The 23,700-nt window shown below is 39.1% G+C and overlaps 1 protein-coding gene, 2 long non-coding RNA genes and 2 pseudogenes across 5 annotated transcripts; 4 read left to right on the top strand and 1 right to left on the bottom strand.

The window, feature by feature from the left end:
* Window positions 1–62: 62 nt before the first annotated feature.
* LOC147939645 (uncharacterized) lies at window positions 63–12,289 on the top strand (annotated as a pseudogene).
* Window positions 12,290–12,300: 11 nt separating this feature from the next.
* Window positions 12,301–12,725, top strand: LOC109125885 (putative aldo-keto reductase 3 pseudogene; annotated as a pseudogene).
* Window positions 12,726–14,151: 1,426 nt separating this feature from the next.
* LOC109126045 (uncharacterized) lies at window positions 14,152–15,623 on the top strand. 2 transcript variants are annotated; one of them, XR_015563165.1, is made up of 5 exons: window positions 14,152–14,235; window positions 14,352–14,390; window positions 14,938–15,042; window positions 15,143–15,286; window positions 15,380–15,623. It is a non-coding gene; the product is annotated as an uncharacterized LOC109126045 (long non-coding RNA). The 2 variants fall into 2 exon arrangements; XR_015563164.1 differs by lacking the exon at window positions 14,152–14,235 and having other exon boundaries at window positions 14,256–14,390.
* Window positions 15,624–20,208: 4,585 nt separating this feature from the next.
* LOC147939644 (uncharacterized) lies at window positions 20,209–21,814 on the top strand. 2 transcript variants are annotated; one of them, XR_015563196.1, is made up of 3 exons: window positions 20,215–20,652; window positions 20,916–20,973; window positions 21,118–21,814. It is a non-coding gene; the product is annotated as an uncharacterized LOC147939644 (long non-coding RNA). The 2 variants fall into 2 exon arrangements; XR_015563195.1 differs by lacking the exon at window positions 21,118–21,814 and having other exon boundaries at window positions 20,209–20,652; window positions 20,916–21,066.
* On the bottom strand, window positions 21,425–23,256 carry LOC104706079 (peroxidase 57-like). The gene is made up of 3 exons (XM_087460462.1): window positions 22,979–23,256; window positions 22,146–22,594; window positions 21,425–22,016 (listed from the first exon to the last, which is right to left on the bottom strand). Exons 1-3 carry the CDS (start codon window positions 23,174–23,176, stop codon window positions 21,731–21,733), a joined length of 933 nt encoding a protein of 310 aa, XP_087316588.1. The 5' UTR covers window positions 23,177–23,256; the 3' UTR covers window positions 21,425–21,730.
* Between the last annotated feature and the right edge of the window lie 444 nt (window positions 23,257–23,700).

The following is a 23,700-nucleotide window of genomic DNA, read 5'->3' as shown; positions in this document are numbered from 1 at the left end:
ACAGTCTCAGCTCTTCCCTTCGATTAAGAAGAAAGCATAAATCAAACTCTTACAGTTCAACAATGGAAGGTCTTCGAGAATCTTAGCATTTCTTCGTCAATAAGAACCTCCTCGTGCGTCTCTCTCTCTCTCCCTCTTTTCATCTAATACATTTCCTTCTCTATGTTGCGTATTTGATGTTATCACCCCAAAAAAAATCTGCTACACTAAACCCTAAAATGATTGATCCTCTTCAGTAGATTAACAACTCCGTGGTTGAACAAGCTTATTTTCTCTTATCTGCACAAACCCTTTTCTCTGATTTTTTTAGTCTTTGTGTGTTACAATGACAGCATGGTTCTGTCAAAATTATTCCTGGTGAAGATGATACAGCAGAGAGTTCTAATCCCAAAAGAAAAGTTGAAAATCTCTTTTGTGTCATGAGAAAGAGAACTTGTAAGCACAAAGTCTGTGGATAATGATGGTGATGATATGTATCTGGAGTTAGATAATGATGCACAGATAGGTGTTGATGGTGAAAGTGACTTCTGGTTTGAAAATCTTGGGGATAATCCTTATGATCCCTCTAGATGAGGGTTCGATTTTAGACGACTGCTTCTCTGGCAGTGACACAGACCTATCTGAATCTTCAGAATTTGATGTTATATCAGAACATGTTCTAGAAGACAATGATGTGTTTACCTGATGAAAATTTCTATCTGTATGGTCTGATGAGGATGAGGGAACTCTGGTTAGTAATTCAGTGTTCTCCAGAAACTTTGAATTCTATCTTGTTGTTATCTCCTGATGAGAATAGTGCAAGTTCTAGTCATAGCAATGAGATCTCTCTCTTCCATTATGAATGGAAAGAAGAAGAAGAACTATGCAATTCTGATATCTTGGGGAATGATGCTGATCGTTCATATGCGAATGAATTTAGTAGTGGAGATGTCATCAACATGCAGGGGTCTATGGAGATAATGTGCATTGATGATGATGAGCTTATACCGTATGAACCAGTACCGCTCTGCATTGTTCCTCCTAATGGTTGGGAAAACAATTTGCTAGAAACATGTTCACTTCATCAGATCGAGTGTGAGTACAACGGTCATGATGATAATATTGGTCTTGAAATCTCTCCAATACCTTTAACAAAAACTCTTGAAAGACCTTGTAGGCCATGGTCAGTTTGTGGCTCTATAGCTGTAGTCAGAAACTTGCCTCTAATGGAAGATAGCTCAGGTGCCTATAGATCTTTGGTTGAACAGTTAGATGTAAATGTTAATAGCTTTGAGGACAAGGACGCAGAACTTGCTCAAACCCCCATCAACTCTATATCAGGAAGAAGTGGATATGGTGGAAGATGAGATTGACATTGATGCAATGGTAAACCCCTGATTACTCTTTACACAAGCGTGTCACAAATTATCCTTCAATGTGTTTTCTGATCTCTGACATCACATGAAAATATCTCCAGATTCTCAAACTGAATCTAGTCCCAGATGATTTAGAGTCATGCTTCAACAGGGAAGGTAAAACATATGGCTTTTGATGTTCAATCAATCATGTAACTAGTTCACACTGTTGCATCCAAAAGGATTGTAAAAAAAATACAGTTATGCATGTCTCCCTCAAACTATAGTTATCTCAATTATGGTTCGCTTCATAATACCTAGAATGGAACATATCTAAGCACCCAAGACATGCATTAATTGGATTGGAACAGTACACAAGAAATTCGTTGCTGTAATACCCCTCACCGCGACTAATGCTCGGACGGAACAGCCTTGCCACAGCCGGCTAACTAAAACCCATTATTCCGTTAAGGAAGGATAATTTTGGCTCAGACATTTAAAAGGGCAATACAAGGGAGTGATGAGGCACACCTAAGGACCAAGAAGGAAATGCCATAACAAGATTGATTCTCCGTCAAATGGGAAAAATGGTATGGAAGGCCAGACTATCGACAATGTCCCTAAGTTGGTCAAGGAACCTATAGGTAAGATCTTAGGAATAGTCTTATCTAGGAAACCTTAGCTGGTCTAGGGAATTAGGAAGGGTCAAGGGAAGTGGACTAAGGCAGGATGGTACGGGTTAAGGCAATGGTTGGCCATGGTAGGACCAGCGGACATAGGTTGCGTTAGGCGATCCGGACAGTTGCGGTACATGATAATGCGGGTCACTATCAGTTGTCAGTAGTAACCCGGACAATGGTGGCACAAGCCAGTACACGATGGCTATCGGTAACGCGGACAGTGGTACCACCGGTCGATGCGGGTTGCCATGGGCAATTTGCACTAATAAAGGAGTGGTCCGGTACATATCATTTCCTTAAGCTAGTACGCGTACAGGTGACCTTATGTACCACCGTCAGTTCGGTACCCGGGGGTCGGAAACGGCCATACTGGCACGCTAACGAACAGACGGTTGTAATACAAAGGCGTTAGCTAAAAGAATGGACGGCCAGGATCTTCCCAAAGGTGGTGCTTATCCGATCAGCATCCATCCTTATCCATAAGGTTGTGATGCTTACCCAAAACCGTCATCCTTATCCGTTCGCCATGTGTCGCCACCGGAGCTGCGAAGAGTGTCCGCCATGTGTCGCACCAAGAACTGCTCTGTGCCACGTCCTGCTTGGGGTAACCGACCTTGGGAGGCTATATAAACCCCCCTCCCCGTCCATTTCTCCTCAGACCCGAAAACCACCATAAAAACCGTTAGTGTTAGGACGAGCGTGCGGAGAGCTGCGAAGCGCGGGAAAAATCAAGGTGAGTTTTTCGATCGCGTGTGAGTAGCACGTGAGTAGGTTAGTTTAACATGTTTATTAATTATTTAAGTGAGGTTAGTCTTAATTACTTGATTCGTTTAGGATTAAGCTAGTTAAGTAAGATTAGGGTAGTTAAGTAGGATTAAGACAGTTAAGCAAGATTAGGGTTAGTTAATCAAGGTTAGGTTAGTTAATCATGGTTAAGTTAGTTAATCATGATTAAGATAGGTAATTATGATTAGGTTAAGTTAATTGGGATTAGGCTTCGTTAATTAGGATTAAGTTAGTTGATTAAGATTAAGATAGTGATTAGCGCTTAAGCTGGAATTGCTTAGTGCTTAGCATTAGGATTAGAATTGTTCGCTGGAGATTAATACCTGTTTAGGAATACTTATCAGTTAGCATCTTGGTTAGAACTGTTTAGGAGTCACTAGTGATTAGGTATGGATCTTCTTGATTATTATTGTTTGATTGATGGGTACGCGATGGCTTGTGTGACTTGATACTCTTGTTTTGTGATATTGCTTGCTTGTGATTCTTGTGTGCATCATTTTAGGTACTACTTGCATTGTTCCATTAGTACATGAACATAGTGCATTGTTGTTATTTTGCATGTGTTGTGGTTTATAATAGTGTCGCGATTTGTGTTATGCTGTCTGATCGCTTGCATGCATGTTAGTTACTTGTGTCTAGGTAGCTAGTATTAGGCGATCATGAGGATCCCGTCATCTGCTGTGCGTTGCGTGCAACTTCGTAACGTTATGGCTTACGAAGTTTCGGAGCGGATCATGTCTGGCCGGACGCTACATGACGATATAGTATGAAGGAATGTGTATCCTTTTTAGAATTTGTGTCTAGGGGTGGGAGGCATTGCCTTGGGAGATCATGTATTTGATAGGGGCCAAGTTAGAATAGAAGCATGCATATTTATTATCTCCGCTACATACTTAAATTCGCGTCTTCATGCATTGCATTTCGTTGCTTGTTGCATTGAATTTTTGCTTGTTTGTTGGGAATGGGTAGATGAGTAGGATTTTCTTGGGTAGATGGGTAGAACTTCCATAGGTATCATGGGTAGGATTTCCTTAGATATCGGCCTCACTAAGTAATGCTAGATTAATTATGATTCTACTTCATTTTTCTAGGAATCCTTAGCCAAAAGATCTTCGTCGAAAAAGCAATGTGACCTAAGAGAATCAATGTAGGTTTTACAGCTTTTGCAAATTCTTACTATGTGTATTATGTATGGTTTTCAAAGAGGATCCGAAAGTTATATAAACGTTTTGGTAATCATTTTCGCGTATATTATATATATGTAAAGACTTGAATTTTCCAAAAGCTGAATGGTTATTCGACATGATATTAAGTCTTGTCCGGACTTAACACAATTCTCGCTCGAGGTACGGGTTGCAAAGCCTTAGGCCGTGTTCGAGAGGTCGGGCGTTCACGGTTGGATGACCAGGATAATTGGATTCGTTACGAAAACCTTGGTTGGCCGACTACGAGAGTCCTAAGTAGCACTCCCGATTTGTTCTTATATTTAGAACGGGTCGGGGGTATTACAAACGTGGTATCAGAGCATGGTTAAACGATGCTACGTGAAACCATATTTTTAACGTTTTATCGAGTAAATGTGTCGCAAAAGCTGTCTAGGAAATTTATTCGGTCACTTGCTAAATTCTAGATTTATAGGAATGGCCATAGGAGATTGATTTGGTCCTTTGTTAGATCCTAGGCTAGGAATGCTTAAAAAGAGCAAGACTCATCTTTTATTTTCTTGTAGTATGCCACCTAGAAGAGGACGCGGACGTGCTAGTAGCCGTGGACGTGGCAGGTTGGGAAGAGGGGATAGGACTACGGGTCTACCGCCCCCAGGGTACTACTACCGTGAGGTTGTTAGGGGGGAGTCGTCGAAGACTGTTGCTGATTGTGGATCTAGCTCTGCAAAAGATACTCTTCAGAAGCCAGTCGGAACACTTAGGGAAGTTAATCCCAAGAAGAAGGTCGTGGAAATCCCGGAAAGTTCGGAAGAATGTATTTGCTGGGAACCAGAGCCGGAGGAGAAGGAGATTGTGATGGTGGAGGATTACATCAGTATCTCCTCAGGGTCCTTTCATTCTCTGCGGGCATTTGGGGCACCCTCGAGTGTCATCGACATCTCTTCGGATAGCTCCGCCACACCATCCATCATTCCTAGTTCCTATGCATACGCACCCCCGATAGATGGAGATGATCTTCTGGACTTAGACTTTGGAGATGTTCTTGAACCACCCCTGGATGTTCCAGAGTTCACACTCCCTTCCCCTACCTCGATCGATATGGCATGGATGGAGACTCCAGCTGTACATGCACATGGGACGGATCTTCTAGCCGAAGTGATCCCGGTGGACGACACAGACAGTGCACCAGGCGCCCAGGTACCCTACTGCTTTCTTTGTGGATGCCTAGGACATTACCCACTTGATTGGCAGCTCTATACCCCGTATGCACCAGTGTGCAACGTCTGCCTAATTTGTGGAGTAAGAGGACATTACTCCAGCACTTGCCCGACGTTAAGGGTTGACACCCCAACTCATGTACCGACTCCTGCTCCACCCCCATCTCACGGTACGGGCCCAGCATCTTCTCATACTCCGCCCACTTGCTACCCAGGTTGCACCTGCTCCCAGTGTAGTTTTAGGTTCTCCTGATCTGTGTAGATATCCTAAACCTTAGTTAAGTAACCGACACTAACCACATTTTTGCGTGTACAGCGGCGAATTTGGTTAAGCCCCTAGTGACTTGCGGCTCTATCTTATACCATCTTTTTGGGTGTGGTTGGTTTGTAACTAGGTTTGAATAAGCGGTCTGTATATATGGATACAACCGTGATGTTTGAAACTTATGTTATAACCATGTTATGTTTATATTCTCACTCTTGCTTTTGATTGCTTTATCTTTATTTGCTTGCGTGTGATTGTTTATGTTTGTTTATCTCAAGGAGTTTTAGCTTAGTGCGTATAGAAGTTTAGGGAGTCCGGAAAGCAAAAGAGAGAGTTAGGTAAAAACCCTAGACGCTAGGACGATTATCCCCAAACCTCAATGACCAAGAGACGAGTCGATAGCCACACCATACATATTGACGTAGAGAATCACGCATGAAGGCCAAGAGTAACAGGAAGTTACATGGTGATAGGATACCTTACTCGAAGCAAAGATGAAGAAGTCATATCAATCATTAGACGAAAATAAAAGAAGGTTAGGAAGAATAAGTTGATGACCCAACTCAAAGGAGAAAGACAATACGCAAGGCGCACGTTACGACGAAACAAAGGAGGAAGGACGCATACAAAGCCAAAGAAAAAAGTGCAAAAAAATAATGGTGAAGACCATGATTATTTTAAGGAGTCATTCGAAGACTACATGAAGATGGCGCTAAGGGCTTTCTAGTCGCGGCCAACATTGCAGAATTCGAGGACGAATTCTTTTAAGGGGAGGAGAATGTAATACCCCTCACCGCGACTAATGCTCGGACGGAACAGTCTTGCCACAGCCGGCTAACTAAAACCCATTATTCCGTTAAGGAAGGATAATTTTGGCTCGGACATTCAACAGGGCAATACAAGGGAGTGATGAGGCACACCTAAGGACCAAGAAGGAAATGCCATAACAGGATTGATTCTCCGTCAAATGGGAAAATGGTATGGAAGGCTAGGCTATCGACAATGTCCCTAAGTTGGTCGAGGAACCTATAGCATGCATATTTATTATCTCCGCTGCATACTTAAATTCGAGTCTTCATGCTTTGCATTTCGTTGTTTGTTGCATTTAATTTTTGCTTGTTTGTTGGGAATGGGTAGATGAGTAGGATTTCCTTGGGTAGATGGGTAGGACTTCCATAGGTATCACGGGTAGGATTTCCTTAGATATTGGCCTCACTAAGTAATGCTAGATTACTTATGATTCTACTTCATTTTTTTAGGAATCCTTAGCCAAAAGATCTTCGTCGAAAAAGCAATGTGACCTAAGCGAATCAATGTAGGTTTTACAGCTTTTGTAAATTTTGACTATGTGTATTATGTATGGTTTTCAAAGAGGATCCAAAAGCTATATAAACGTTTTGGTAATCATTTTCGCGTATATTATATATATGTAAAGACTTGAATTTTCCAAAAGCTGAATGGTTATTCCAACTGATATTAAGTCTTGTCCAAACTTAACACAACTCTCGCTCGCGGTACGGGTTGCAAAGCCTTAGGCCGTGTTCGAGAGGTCGGGCGCTCGCGGTTGGATGACCAGGGTAATTGGATTCGTTCCGAAAACTTTGGTTGGCCGACTACGAGAGTCCTACGTAGCGCTCCCGATTTGTTCTTATATTTAGAATGGGTCAGGGGTGTTACAAGCGTGGTATCAGAGCATGGTTCGATGCTACGGGAAACCATATTTTTAACGTTTTATCGAGTAAATGTGTCGCAAAAGCTGTCTAGGAAATTTATTCGGTCACTTGCTAAATTCTAGATTTATAGGAATGGCCATATGAGATTAATTTGGTCTTTTGTTAGATCCTAGGCTAGGAATGCTTAAAAAGAGCAAGACTCATCTTTTATTTTCTTGTAGTATGCCACCTAGAAGAGGACGCGGACGTGCTAGTAGCCGTGGTCGCGGCAGGTTGGGAAGAGGGGGTAGGACTATGGGTCTACCGCCCCCAGGGTACTACTACCGTGAGGTTGTTAGGGGGGAGTCGTCGAAGACGGTTGCTGATTGTGGATCTAGCTCTGCAAAAGATACTCTTTAGAAGCCAGTCGGAACACTTAGGGAAGTTACTCTCGAGAAGAAGGTCGTGGAAATCCGGGAAAGTTTGGAAGAATGTATTTGCTGGGAACCAGAGCCGGTGGAGAAGGAGATTGTGATGGTGGAGGTACATCAGTATCTCCTGAGGGTCCTTTCATTCTCTGCGGGCATTTGGGGCACCCTTGAGTGTCATCGACATCTCTTCGGATAGCTCCGCGACACCATCCATCATTCCTAGTTCCTATGCATACGCAACCCCGATAGATGGAGATGATCTTCTGGACTTAGACTTTGGAGATGTTCTTGAACCACCCCTGGATGTTCCGGAGTTCACACTCCTTTCCCCTACCTCGATCGATATGGCATGGATGGAGACTCCAGCTGTACAAGCACTTGGGACGGATCTTCTAGCTGAAGTGATCCCGGTGGACGACACAGACAGTGCACCAGGCGCCCAGGTACCCTACTGCTTTCTTTGTGGATGCCTAGGACATTACCCACTTGATTGTCAGCTCTATACCCCGTATGCACCAATGTGCAACGTCTGCCTGATTTGTGGAGTAAGAGGATATTACTCTAACACTTGCCCGGCGTTAAGGGTTGACACCCTAACTCATGCACCGACTCCTGCTCTACCCCCATCTTACAGTACGGGCCCAACATCTTCCCATACTCCGCCCACTTGCTACCCAGGTTGCACCTGCTCCTAGTGTAGTTTTAGGTTCCCTGATCTGTGTAGATATCCTTAACCTTAGTTAGGTAACCGGCACTAACCACATTTTTGCGTGTACAGCGGCGACTTTGGTTAGGCCCCTAGTGACTTGCGGCTCTATCTTATACCATCTTTTTGGGTGTGGTTGGTTTGTAACTAGGTCTAAATAAGCGGTCTGTATATATGGATACAACCGTGATGTTTGAAACTTATGTTATAACCATGTTATGTTTATATTCTCACTCTTGCCTTTGATTGCTTTATCTTTATTTGCTTGCGTGTGATTGTTTATGTTTGTTTATCTCAAGGATTTTTAGCTTAGGGCGTATAGAAGTTTAGGGAGTCCGGAAAGCAAAAGAGAGAGTTAGGTAAAAACCCTAGAAGCTAGGACGATTATCCCCAAACCTCAATGACCAAGAGACGAGTCGATAGCCACACCATACATATTGACGTAGAGAATCACGCATGAAGGCCAAGAGTAACAGGAAGTTACATGGCGATAGGATACGTTAGTCGAAGCAAAGATGAAGAATTCATATCAATCATTCGACGAAAATAAAAGAAGGTTAGGAAGAATAAGTTGATGACCCAACTCAAAGGAGAAAGACAATACGCAAGGCGCACATTACGACGAAACAAAGGAGGAAGGACGCATACAAAGCCAAAGAAGAAGGTGCAAAAAAATAATGGTGAAGACCATTACTATTGTAAGGAGCCATTCGAAGACTACATGAAGATGGCGCTAAGGGCTTTCTAGTCACGGCCAACATTGCAGAATTCGAGGACGAATTCTTTTAAGGGGAGGAGAATGTAATACCCCTCACCGCGACTAATGCTCGGACGGAACAGCCTTGCCACGGTCGGCTAACTAACACCCATTATTCTGTTAAGGATAATTTTGGCTCGGACATTCAAAAGGGCAATACAAGGGAGTGATGGGGCACACCTAAGGACCAAGAAGGAAATGCCATAACAGGATTGATTCTCCGTCAAATGGGAAAAATGGTATGGAATGCCACGCTATCGACAATGTCCCTAAGTTGGTCGAGGAACCTATAGGTAAGATCTTAGGAATAGTCTTATCTAGGAAACCTTAGCTGGTCTAGGGAATTAGGAAGGGTCAAGGGAAGTGGACTAAGGAAGGATGGTACGGGTTAACGCAATGGTTGGCCATGGTAGGACCAGCGGACATAGGTTGCGTTAGGCGATCCGGAAAGTTGCGGTACATGATAATGCGGGTCACTATCAGTGATCCAGGCGATGGCTGTACTAGTTAACACGGGTTGTCAGTAGTAACCCGGACAATGGTGGCACAAGCCATTACACGATGGCTATCGGTAACGCGGACAGTGGTACCACCGGTCGATGCGGGTTGCCATGGGCAATTTGCACTAATAAAGGAGTGGTCCGGTACATATCATTTCCTTAAGCTAGTACGCGTACAGGTGACCTTATGTACCACCGTCAGTTCGGTACCCGGGGGTCGGAAACGGCCATACTGGTACGCTAACGAACAGACGGTTGTAATACAAAGGCGTTAGCTAAAAGAATGGACAGCCAGGATCTTCCCAAAGGTGGTGCTTATCCGATCAGCATCCATCCTTATCCATAAGGTTGTGATGCTTACCCAAAACCATCATCCTTATCCGTTCGCCATGTGTCGCCACCGGAGCTGCGAAGAGTGTCCGCCATGTGTCGCACCAAGAACTGCTCTGTGCCATGTCCTGCTTGGGGTAACTGATCTTGGGAGGCTATATAAACCCCCCCTCTCCGTCCATTTCTCGTCAGACCCGAAAACCACCATAAAAACCGTTAGTGGTAGGACGAGCGTGCGGAGAGCTGCGAAGTGCGGGAAAAATCAAGGTGAGTTTTCCGATCGCGTGTGAGTAGCACGTGAGTAGTTAGTTTAACATTTTTATTAATTATTTAAGTGAAGTTAGTTTTAATTACTTGATTAGTTTAGGATTAAGCTAGTTAAGTAAGATTAGGATAGTTAAGTAGGATTAAGATAGTTAAGCATGATTAGGGTTAGTTAATCAAGGTTAGGTTAGTTAATCATGGTTAAGTTAGTTAATCATGATTAAGATAGGTAATTATGATTAGGTTAAGTTAATTGGGATTAGGCTTAGTTAATTAGGATTAAGTTAGTTGATTAAGATTAAGATAGTGATTAGCGCTTAAGCTGGAATTGCTTAGTGCTTAGCATTAGGATTAGAATTGTTCGCTGGAGATTAGTACCTGGTTAGGAATACTTATCAGTTAGCATCTTGGTTAGAACTGTTTAGGATTCACTAGTGCTTAGGTATGGATCTTCTTGATTATTATTGTGTGATTGATGGGTACGCGATGGCTTGTGTGACTTGATACTCTTGTTTTGTGATATTGCTTGCTTGTGATTATTGTGTGCATAATTTTAGGTACTACTTGCATTGTTCCATTAGTACATGAACATAGTGCATTGTTGTTATTTTGCATGTGTTGTGGTTTATTATAGTGTCGCGATGGTATAGCCGTGATGCTGGACGTTTAGTCGCATTGCAGTTATGCTGTCCGATCGCTTGCATGCATGTTAGTTACTTGTGTCTTGGCAGCTAGTATTAGGCGAATCATGAGGATCCCGCCTTCTGTTGTGCGTTGCGTGCAACTCCGTAATGTTATGGCTTACGAAGGTTCGGAGCGGGTCATGCCCGGCCGGACGCTACATGACGATGTAGTATGAAGGAATATGTATCCTTTTTAGACTTTGTGTCTAGGGGTGGGAGACATTGCCTTGTGAGATCATGTATTTGATAGGGGCCCAGTTAGAATAGAAGCATGCATATTTATTATCTTCGCTGCATACTTAAATTCGAGTCTTCATGCATCGCATTTCGTTGCTTGTTGCATTTAATTTTTGCTTGTTTGTTGGGAATGGGTAGATGAGTAGGATTTCCTTGGGTAGATGGGTAGGACTTCCATAGGTATCACGGGTAGGATTTCCTTAAATATTTGCCTCACTAAGTAATGCTAGATTACTTATGATTCTACTTCATTTTTCCAGGAATCCTTAGCCAAAAGATCTTCGTCGAAAAAGCAACATGACCTAAGAGAATCAATGTAGGTTTTACAGCTTTTGTAAATTCTTACTATGCGTATTATGTATGGTTTTCAAAGAGGATCCAAAAGCTATATAAACGTTTTGGTAATCATTTTTGTGTATATTATATATATGTAAAGACTCGAATTTTCCAAAAGCTGAATGATTATTCCAACTGATATTAAGTCTTATCCGGACTTAACACAACTATCGCTCGCGGTACGGGTTGCAAAGCCTTAGGCCGTGTTCGAGAGGTCGGGCGCTCGTGGTTGGATGACCAGGGTAATTGGATTCGTTCTGAAAACCTTGGTTGGCCGACTACGAGTACTTAGCGCTTCAAATTTGTTCTTATATTTAGAACGGGTCAGGGGTGTTACAGTTGCGAAGAGCAATTATGTTTCATGGGGCATTTGTTGTCCTGCATTGTCGTGATTCAAAGCATTTTGTCAGAAAACGCGAGGTATGTTACTATGTTAGACAAATCATTTTCTTCTGTCTTGATGTTTTTATGTCGTATCAAGTCCTCTTAGTTACATACTTACATGGCAGAAGATAATTTATTTGTCATAGGTAATTATTGGGAGATCATCTGATGGCCTGTATTTGAATGTTGACATTGACTTGGGTAAATATAATTATAGGAGCAAGATATCTCGGCGTCAGGTGATCCACTTTCACTATTAAGTTCCTAATCACCACCTTGCTAATTAGTTGCTAATGTGTTATTTCTCCATATTTTTTTAACAAAGGCATTGGTTAAGCTAGAGAACTACTGATCATTCTCTCTAAAGAACCTTGGAAATTAAGCAACATATCCTTGTAAATGGAGAGAAACTCGATCTAGGACAGATTGTAACCCTTCACATCGTGTAGTTCAATTGATGTAAGCACAAGCTCATGCTTTGTACAAGTGTGTTTAAGATCCTCTGTAGGAGATAGAGAGAGGTGTTACAGTAATCTATGGTTGCGGAGGGAAGAGGATTAAGCTGGGAAGCCATGGCTTCGAAGCATGGCTTCGAAGTATTGGTGCAAGGACTTGGTTGCATGGGCCTAACCGGTCATTATGGTGCTTTTGACACCTCCGTTATGTATGGCCCTGAGACAAAGGAAGTTCTCCTCGGAAAGGTTTGATTTTCCGAAATCCCTCAATCTGCAATTTGATCTTGTTTCATTTGATGGTTAAATTGGGCAATAAAAAATGATTTTTTTTCTTTTCTATCAAGGATGGGGTGAGGGAGAAGATGGCGCTTGCGACCAAATTTGGAATCAGTTCTGTAGAGGGGAAGAGAGGGATAAAGGGAGATCCTGCTTATGTTAGGGCTGCTTATGAGGCTAGTTTTAAGCGGCTAGATGTTGCATGTATTGATCTTTATTATCAGCATCGTGTAGATACTCTCATGTCCCTATCGAAATCACTGTAAGCCTTCTTACTTTTGGTTACATAGTTCAATATATACTTCAGGGGAGTTTGAGTTTATCTTCGTGAGCTTCACATCTTTGTCTTGGTATATGTTCGGACTAATAAAGTTGAATTAGATAGGTTTTGGATATGATGTTTTCTGCTTTATTTGGTTACTCTATATGATCTTTAAATTTGAGGTTATGTCATCTACTTATTATATTAAAAGCCAGCTTCTGCGGATAGGGTAGTCATTTTTCCTTCCAATGTGTGATCTTTATCATCTCCCCTGATTTTTCGTTTGACTAGACTCCTTACACCATTACCATCGGTAATACTCTGAAAATGAACTTTCAAATAATATTTTCATGTAATAATATTATTTAATTTATTTTTTGTTTGTTTTCAAAAAATCAACCAATCAAATGAAAACATATAATATGAGGAAGGTCTCAGAGTATCTATAAAAGTGTGGGCAGAAACTTTGTGGCTCTTTCTCTCTCCAACTTTTTATTATTTTTTTGTTTTATTGTCTTGACACTCACCAAAATATGACCCATGGCCCTCTTACGGGTTTGTTTCGAGCTCTCTAGCAGTCTAGTTTGTTTGCCTCACTTCTTGACCTTTAAAAAAAGACTGTATTATGTTTGATCCACAATTATTAAATACATTATCAATACCACTTTATTCATGAAAAAAAAAATTCAGCCACAAAATATTTGTAAATTTATTAAATTATAATATTTATACCATATTTATTATACTTAATATTTACTTTTGTTCTGTTCATCCCACACTTATTTTATATATTATTTTTCATCCGTTTTTGCCGCACTTGAACTGCATTCTCCCTCTTGATCCGCTTTTTCATTTAGTAATATATTTAGTTTTCTACAGAAAAAAAACAATGAGTATAATGTATATCTACACCACAATAACATATTTTGTAAAACACTTTTAGGATAATATAAATTACAATGATACTAGCTTATCTATGATTTACATTATAATTGAAATCACCACTATTTTAGTTATGAAACACATGCAATCCATCAAAAATACCAATATTTAACCAAAAAATTAGTTAAATATAGTTATTAAAAAATAAAAACTAATGAGCGATAATTTAGAAAGAAAACTCACTCTACAGTCAAAATAAATTTGGTATCTTTCCAATATAATTTGATGAGATCGCCTGATTTGAGATCTCTTGTATTTAGAATATTTTTCCATCCGCTAGACATATAAATACCTTTTTTGTCTTTTTTAAACTTAACCATATATAGGGGTGTCAAACGGGCCAGATGTCCGCGGGCATAGCCCAATAAGAGGCAAAGCGGAGCGGGCATGGACTTATTCATTGAAGCCCAAAATTTTGCGGGCATAGTGGACATGACCCGTTTGGTCGGCGGATTCAAGCGGGCATGTCCGTTGCGGATTGCGGTTCTGCGGATTACCCGATGGTCCATCGATCTGTGGAGAGTGGAGACGAAGACGAAGCAGAGAAGAAGAAGATGAAGGATGTTCCATCGGTAAAGATTTACAACTGATTATTTATGGTCAGATCTTAGATGATTTCATCTTCTTCTTGACATCTCTACCGATGGAACATTGGGTAATCATGTTCTCCTTCTTCTGTTCTTGACAGTCCCGATAACGAAGAGGAGCTTAAAAAGCTCGATGAGAAGTAAGTTTTATTGATTCATAATATACCACTAGTTTGTGATTTAAAATTCACAGTGGAATTTCCACTACCGATTCAAAATATTACAACTTGCATGTGGATATAATCTCGGCAGTTCCTTGAAGGTCGTATTATTGGACTTTTGGTTTAGACTTTAGAGTAATATTTGGATTAACATTACTCTAACATGCATAAATCCTTCAGAATTAACTGGGTGTCGAGATTAACTGGGTGTCGTTTCAGAATTGTGTTTTGCATAAATCCTTTTTTGCCTTATGGGAATCTCTCTGTGTGTACTGTGTGGCTGCTTATGTAAAGATTTCGAGTGACCGAGTTTAAGATGTGGTAGAGGGTTTGTTTACTGTAGCATGATGTCTTAGTAATTCACATGGAGATAACCATTATCTAATGTTGTGCACTATCATTGGCCCGCATAGATAGAATCTAACAAGCACTTGTGATCCAGCATGTCATCATCAGTCAAACAATTTCACTACTGACTCTTGTTGAGTTTCTCTTACATATTCTTTTCCTTCTTTTTTTGTTTTAGGATTGCAGATGCAGAAGAAAATTTGGGTGAAAGTGAAGTACGTGAAGGCTTCACGGTGAAGCTCATCTTGCTAAGGCTCTGTATTTCATCAGGATCAGTGATAAGGTATGTGAGCATGTCAAAGTTAATAGTTAGTTACGCACTTAAAGAGAAACTTCCTTGGCAATTAAAAGTTTGTTGGTTGTGTAATACACTAATACTATAGGAGAAAGCTTTGGAGCAGCTAAAACTCACGGGGGAAAACTGTCGCTGTGGGGCAAAAGATGGACTTGGTATTCTATACATTGCAACTTGCTTTCTTCTCTATGGACTTCGATCTGGTATCAAAGACCATTGACAAAGCAAAAAAGTAAAGTTTCAGTTTTTGGCTTTTTGAGACTACTACTCTTCATAAATATATAGCAACTGAAATCTTTGGATCTAACACTTTCCGTTTCTGCAGACTATATATGATCAGTCTGCAGTCTGCAGTCACTTATTGTAGACAATCTAAGACCAGCACCATTGTAGCAAATAGAAGATGGAGATTTCACAAGAGACTGAGGAAGAAAAGCCTTTCCAGGTCTGTTTTATTGACTACTAATTCCTTGCTACCGATGATGGTTTGCTCACATATCTTTTGATTGAGCTTTGGTTAGCTGGCTTATATTGTTTTTTCTATCGGTGCTTTGAAAGATAATTAAAAATATATTTAGTAATTAGTAAATACTAACTAGATATTAGAAGATTTAGTCGTCGGGAGTTTGTATAAAAGCTGAAAACCCTAAATAGTTTATGCCAAAACACACGACTTCATCGAGACTTCATCGAGACTTCATCGAGACACACCAAACCCTGTGAGCTGTGACACACGACTCCAGTCCTCAAAGTCTATCGTGATGGTAAGCTATATTGTTCCTTTTTGTCTATTGTCAAAACCCCAATCCTATAAACTCTTGTGATACGATATCTCAGTTGGTTTTTTTTTTGTAAAGGATTCAAGTGATTCGTATGATCTGAGATCAATAGACTTAGAGTCTCAAAGAGTAATTGATACTGCAAACGCTGAAGAAGAACAAAATATGTTTGATGGAGCAGAGCCATCTACAAGTCGTAAGAGAGCAGCAATTCATATTGATGTAGATGATGTTGAAAAGGACAAAGGAAAGACAACATCATCAGTACCGAAGAAGAGAAAGCAGAATAAGTTTGATGGAGAAAAATCTGGTAAAAGGGCAGCAATTGATATCGATGATGATGATGATGATGATGATGATGATCTACATGACAATGTCGTAGGAGATAAAGGAAAAGGGAAAGCTACAACAACAGAACCGACAAAGAGAAAGCAGTATGCAGATTGCTGGGAGCATTTTACAGTGGTTAAGAAGACTATTAATGGAAAACTTCAAGACAGAGCCGAATGCAATCACTGCAAGAGGGACTATGCCTACAATTCACACAAGAACGGTACACATTCTTACAATCGTCATATGGAAACTTGTAAGGTTCGGCTTAGTAAAGTTGATATTAGTAAGGTGATGCTCAACTCTGAAGCAAAGTTACAAGCTAGGAAGATAGATCATATGGTTTTTCGCGAAATGGTAGCTAAGTGTATCATTCAGCATGATCTGCCATTTGCCTATGTTGAATATGAGAGAGTTAGATCAGTTTGGAAGTATTTGAACGCAGATGTGAAGTTTATTAGTCAGAACACAGCTGCAGCAGATGTTTACAAGTTCTATGAGAACGAGACAGAGAATTTAAAGAGAGAATTAGTTCACCTTCCAGGGAGGATTAGCTTCACTTCTGATTTGTGGACTGCAATCACTCATGAGGGCTACATGTGTCTAACAGCACATTATGTTGACAGGAACTGGAAATTAAACAGCAAGATTCTTGCTTTCTATGCTTTTCCGCCTCCACATTCAGGTATGAACATAACAATGGAAATTCTAGAGAAGTGGAAGGATTGGGGAACTGAGAAAAAAGTGTTTTCCATCACGTTAGACAATGCTACTAACAATGACACATCACAAGATATTCTGAAATCTCAGCTTATGTTGCGGAATGATTTGTTGTGTGGAGGAGAGTATTTTCATGTGCGATGCGCAGCACATATTCTCAACATCATTGTTCAGATTGGCCTGAAAGATATAGGTGATACATTGGAAAAGATCAGAGAGAGTATTAGATATGTACAAGCTTTTGGAAAACGTGAGGTATTGTTTGCAAAGTGTGTTGAAGCAGTTGGTCTACAGTTGAAAGCGGGCTTGATTATGGATGTGAAAACTAGATGGAACTCAACATACAAGATGCTTGATAGGGCTCTCAAGTATCGAGCTGCCTTTGGTAATCTCAAAGTCATTGATGGGAGAAACTACAAGTTTCACCCTACAGAAGCTGAATGGCACCGATTGAAGCAGATTTGTGAGTTTTTGGAGCCTTTTGATGAAATCACTAATCTGATCTCAGGTTCAACATATCCAACTTCAAACTTGTATTTCATGCAAGTTTGGAAGATTAACAATTGGTTGATATCGAATTCACAGAATCAAGATGAAGTCATCAGAAGTATGATTGTTCCAATGAGAGAGAGGTTTGATAAGTATTGGGAAGAGGTTAGTGATGTCTTTGCAATGACAACAGTGTTTGATCCAAGGTTGAAGCTAACACTGGTCAATTATTGTTTTGGAAAGAACGACAAAGGTTCTGCTGAGATAAAGATTAAACATTTGCGTGGTAAGCTTGCTACTCTTTTTGAATCTTATGAGAATAAGTCCACTTTCACATCATCTTCTACAGAGACACGTGAAACTAATCATCAAACTGATGAGAATGAAGGAAAAAAAGGGAGTTTTGGCAACTATGATGTAAGTATTCAAATTCTCACTCTCTTAGGCTATGAAATCTTTTACGTAGGCTATGAAACTTTAGTTACGTACACTTTTTGAAACTTTGGTTACGTACTTTAGTTATGATCTCACTCTCTTCGGTTTGAAACTTTATTTACGTACACTTTTTTTGTGGTTTAGGTGCAGTTTGGTTTGTTTTAATTATGTCTTAAGTTGTTTGAGAAATGTGCAGATTTTTTTTAAAATGTTCATGTCTTGTTAATTTTTTTTGTTTGAATACTAAGATTAGTTTTATATATTTACAGGATTTTATTAACTTTCGCAAACAAACTGTTGTTACTAGTGGAAAGTCTTCTTTGGAAATGTATCTAGATGATCCGCGATAGACATGATAGAGTATGAGAGTTTGGATATTTTAAAATATTGGAAAGATAACTCTCAGCGGTATGGAGAACTGGCGTCAATGGCTTGCGACCTCCTTAGTATACCAATCACAACAGTAGCATCTGAATCTTCTTTTAGTATTGGAGCTCGAGTTTTGAACAAGTACAGAAGCCGTCTTCTCCCAAAGAATGTTCAAGCACTAATATGCTGCCGCAATTGGTTAAAAGGTTTTGAAGCCTATGAAAATGGTAAGCAAACAATTTTCACATTTTGGTATTGATTGTGTAACTTTTAAGTGATATATAATTACCTTGACCTTCTTCTATTACTTTACCATATGTAGAGGAGGATGAAGAATTTGATGAAGATGAGACACTACCTTCTTTCCAATCAATTGTCGATGATGAAGCTTGATTTGGTTGAAGAGACATCTTGACCTTGAGATTTTTGTTTTCATCTTTCCATTTCAGTTTAATACTTTGGTTTAATGTTTCAGTTTAATACTTTGGTTTATTGTTTCAGTTTACTATTTATCTAATTTAAATTTCAGTTTAAACATATTCATTATGCGTTTGCGTTTCTGTATTGGTTATGGCATTGTTAGCTCCATTATCACAATTAAAAGCTAAGTGCACATTTCGGTTTCTTATTAAACAATCACGTACTTGTTTTGTCATAAGAAATCATGCTATAAATAATACAAGAACCATCGATCACAAAACCGTGGACGATGTCATAACCGGTTAATAACCAACATTAGTCAATGACTCGATGCTGTGTGAGTGTGACTGTGTGTTAGACATAAATTTGTTCACAAGCAGCAAAGGCCAAACCGTAAGTACTCGCGTCGTCATCTCCTCTAACGAGTCAGAGACTCAGAGTTGTGCCATAGTTAGAAGACGTCCGCGGGCATGCCCATTAGTCCGCAAAGATAGGCGGAGCGGGCATGGGCACTGATACGTCGCCCGCCGCTCGCAGCGGACCTGTCCGCAGCAGTTCACTGAAAATACGGGCCCATCACGGGCGGTCCGTTTGGGCGCGGGCATACCCGTTTGACACCCCTAACCATATACGATTTGTCATTACTAACGACTTCCACTTGAATACCCTTTCGAGGTATTGTAGTTTTCATTTTTTTAATATGTTTTCCATTTTAGTTTTGTTTAAAATCAAACGACATCTAGAAGAAACATCGGTATCTGAAAGCTTTTTTGTTATCAACATATTTTGATCCATTTAGCTAACCTTTTCACCTCCCCGAGAATAAAACTAAAAATGATTTTAAGGAAATAAATTATTGAGTAGTTTGACGACTGAAACTCATAATATTTATATGCATATCTTAGCCAAAAATAATGCTTTTCAATTTTTTTAATAATATTAATTTTCTTCAAAATAAATCTCTAAATTTAGTAAACTATATGGATATATATATATATGTGGTATTTTCTAAATTTACTAATTTGAAACCAATTATATTTCTCCCTTTTTATTATGCTAAATTGTATTTACGACAACATTTTTTAGTCCTTAAAATTTGTTTTTATAAAAGTATATCTAGTAAAATATTATTTAAGAGATTAACTACATTTATATGATTAAATACTCTTTCTCAAAAATCCAAATTTGCTTATTTGATACCTTATACATTTGTCATCTATTCATGTAGTTTTTTTTTCTACAATAGCTTCGACTAGCTTTAACCTCTTAAATTTTAAAATCACTAATAATAATTAGAAATCTAGGAATTAATTGACAACATGATTTGTTATAATCATTTTCATTAAAAGTGAAAAATCATACTATAAATTTAATCATACATTAAGTATATTAATTAGCAGCAAATGAAAAATTATCAATATCATAATACTAAATTGACTATCTTAAGAGTTTCTTAGTCAATTCATCATAAATGGAAAGAAAAATAATCCTACATCTTTTTTTTCTTTCAATAATTCATTAAAGTATAGAAGTATGTATTGGAAAATGTATATACTTTCCCACAGCCTAATATATTGTCTTGTATAGATGAAATTGATTTTTTTTTTTAAAAATCGAAACATGTCTCCAATTATACACAAACAAAAGTAACTATGAACATAGTTATCTTTTCTTGCTGTCCTATAAAAATGTAACTTTGACATACACACCAAGATAATTAAAGAGTAATTCATTTGGAGTTGTGATTTTCTTGATCACAAAATCTTGATCCGGTTAAGTCATTTGCTCTAATTCCAAAATTTCTAACCCAATTATACACTCCCATCATGGTTGAAGACGATCTCAATTCTAAGAAACCATAACCAACAACCCGATTTCAATTCCCAATCTAAATCCCAATCCTTCAACAATACCACCTCCATCTCAACAACATTCACAAAAGACACAAGTCGCTGCTCTGTTTCTGTTCCACCTGGTGCGCCTTATGCAGCTTTGTCTCATATTCCTGGCTCACATTTCTCCACCAATATTCCACCGCCACCACCACTAAGTCCCGGTATGCAATTCACTCATGTCTCATATTCCTGGCTCACAGCTCTGGTTTTCTCTATCATGGCATGAACTATATGGGGGTCTAGAGTCCAAAATTTTTTTTTTAATAAACTGAGACTTATTTGCAAAATCTTTCAGTTTTTGCATCTTTTGGATCTTTAGATTACTATCCATTTATTGTTCTTTAATCTCAGTTCGTTCTCGGTTTGGTTTTGTTTCAGTTTCGGATGCTATACTTAACAATTTTTTTTGTCTTTCAATTGTAAGATGGGAGAACTGAAGAAGCACTTTGAGTTCCATATATAAATTGTGTTCCTGTAGTGATGTAATCTCTAGCTGAAACACATACAATCTTGTAACAGAGTTCGTTCATTTTCTGTTGGTATATAAAATGGTTTCCTAAGTGGCTGTTACTAAACCATAATTCTCTATCTCTTCTACTGCTCTTTTTTATTGTTCGTGCAATCAGATACAGACAGCGGATCAAAGAGCAAGAAAATAAGCAGGGAAAGGATCAGAACTGAATCATTCTCGTCTCACTTTATATGTACATTCCTTCTCTAGCTACATTTTTGCAATATGAAACTAAACAATCTCCAATTTTTAGTCTAAGCTTTAAAAAGCCTCAGTGAAAAGTGAAAAGCCACTGAAGAAAGCCAATTTTTAGTCTATAGCTTTAATGTGAGAGTTTCATATCATAACATTAATGTTATTGTATCCTTCATTAAGAAAGCCAATTTCACACTCTTTCACTCTCAGAGAACAAAACAAGAATATAGAAAAATAAAATTCATACATACAGTATATGATTAACCATGATAAGATATAAATCAATATTGTCAATAGCACAAAATATTCGTATAGTTAAGATACATTCTCCAAATACAGACCAACATTATAATATATAGTAATTTTCTCAAAAATCGAAAACATCCAATTTAAGAAAAGCCTTATTCATGCAATAAAACCCCAACCAAAACCAAAAAAATGAATTAGAAAATATAAAGAGGATTTGAAACTATATATATGTTTCAAATGTAGTATTAATTATGTCCACACTTTTGCTGTATAATTCAAGCTCATCAGTTGAATCTTCTACAGTTCCTCCTGATCTCACCGTTACGGCCAGTAAGCACATCAACGGCTCCCATCTTCACCATTGCTCTAACGAACTGACGCTTGAAGAAGGCGTTGTTGTTAGCGTACCTAGCCACAATGCCACGAGTCTGTGGGTCACTTGCGAGCCGTTGGTCAACCTGCAACACTCCTCTTCTTCTACGGATCTGCTTGAAGAACTGGTTGTCGAATCTCAACGGAGTGGACTGGTCTAGGGCCGCTGACGCGCTATTTCTGCATGTGTTTCTTAGGCTACAGAAGAAAAAGAAAAAAAAAAAAAAAAAAAAAATCAGAATGTAATTTTGTTGATCTAAATAAAAGACTTATTCTTGAATGCGAAATCATTTTGTTTATAAATCGTGAACCTTGTAACTAAATTACCTGGTAACTAAAGCAGGGTCCATGGATGAATCGGGTCGTCCGGTTCCTTGGAAATTAGTGATTCGGTCGCTGAAGAGACCACAGTTTCCCTGACCAACGGTATGTGCACCCAAAAGAGCCACAGCATCGAACGTGTTCAACCCTTTGTTGGTGAAGAAACTCACGGCTCCGGAGACTGAGATTGTTGGACCAGGTAATGCCACGTCCACATTGTTCGAGACCCTACCGTCGCGCCTTCCTGTGGGGATACTGTAGCTTGGGCCTCCGGCTAAGGCCACCGAGTCACGTGTAGCTAATGTGACGATGTCGGCACATGAGACTGTAGAGGGGCATGCAGCCTCTAACTGAGCCTTGATCCGGTCGATCAGGTCAAATTCTCTGACGCTTCCGTTTGGTCCAGCAGCTTTCTCGGAATTGGTTGAGTCAATGAGAAGAGAAGCGTCACAACCCTGTAAACACAATTTTAAAATAAGATTAATCAGACAAAATGATATGAAATTTGCATGATTTTAAGAGTTTTTCTTAAAATATGCATTTTATATACATGTATATGGAATATCTCAAATTTGAATGATAATACTCTTTTTGTTTATAATTTATTATATATTAATAATCTCAAATTTGATTGACAAACATTTAGAATTTAGAACTTAAAATTTAAAGCTATAAAAGTTTTAGCCACTTTGAGCCACATATTAATCAAACCGCCTCTGGACATATGCACATATATATAGATATCGTACTGAAATAAGTAGTTAAAAATATTAAATTGACATAGAGTGTTTTGAAAATGTTGAGCTATATCAAAATTGCTATATATATTAGATTCTTACCCTGACGAAACAGTCGTGGAAATGCATACGGAGCAAAGCGGCAGTGACGGTTGGGTCAACACCAAACCGTTGGCGCACCAGATTGCGTACGATAGTCTCAGCTTGTGGGCATGACCGGCTATAAAACTTGACTCTCAGTTGAGCAAACGCGATCGGGAAAATAAAGAAAAGCACAAAAAGAGAAGAAAACTTCATCATTTTTTTTTGCGGTTAGGAGTTTTCTTCTATGAATTGGCTTATATAACTTCTTGTGGAAAAGGTTGTGAGTCCTTTGAGATCAACCAGAAGGTGTATATATATATACGAGAACATCAACCGTCTAAAAATTATTTAGAGACTATACAATATTAATAAATCCCATATAAATGCGGAATATATTAGAAAGTCAAAGGTTATGTTATTATTTAGATAATTAAGCTTAGAAACGTTTGCAAAGGCGTGCGAGCGACTTTGTAAACATTCCCTTGCCATGTTGTGAATTTAATATTGTATATACAATTTGTATGATATGCTGAAAATCTGATCCAGCTAAGTCGATACTAGTAGAATTGTAATCAATTTACATGGTGGATTAGGTGTGCAGTTTCATCCTAATCTGTCTCGATTTCATTTTCTTGCCGATTTCGATTTTGAACAAAAAATGTAAAAGTCAATTTAATGAAATGGTTATCAGAATAATTAAGCGGTGGTTCTTTAAAACCACTTGGCTCTCTAATATATTC

The sequence above is a fragment of the Camelina sativa genome, chromosome 8 (assembly GCF_030686135.1).
Source record: "Camelina sativa cultivar CO46 ecotype springtype chromosome 8, ASM3068613v1".
NCBI classification, from domain to species: Eukaryota; Viridiplantae; Streptophyta; class Magnoliopsida; order Brassicales; family Brassicaceae; genus Camelina; species Camelina sativa.
Note: the sequence above shows the minus strand (reverse complement) of the source record. Positions and strands in the feature narration are given on the sequence as shown.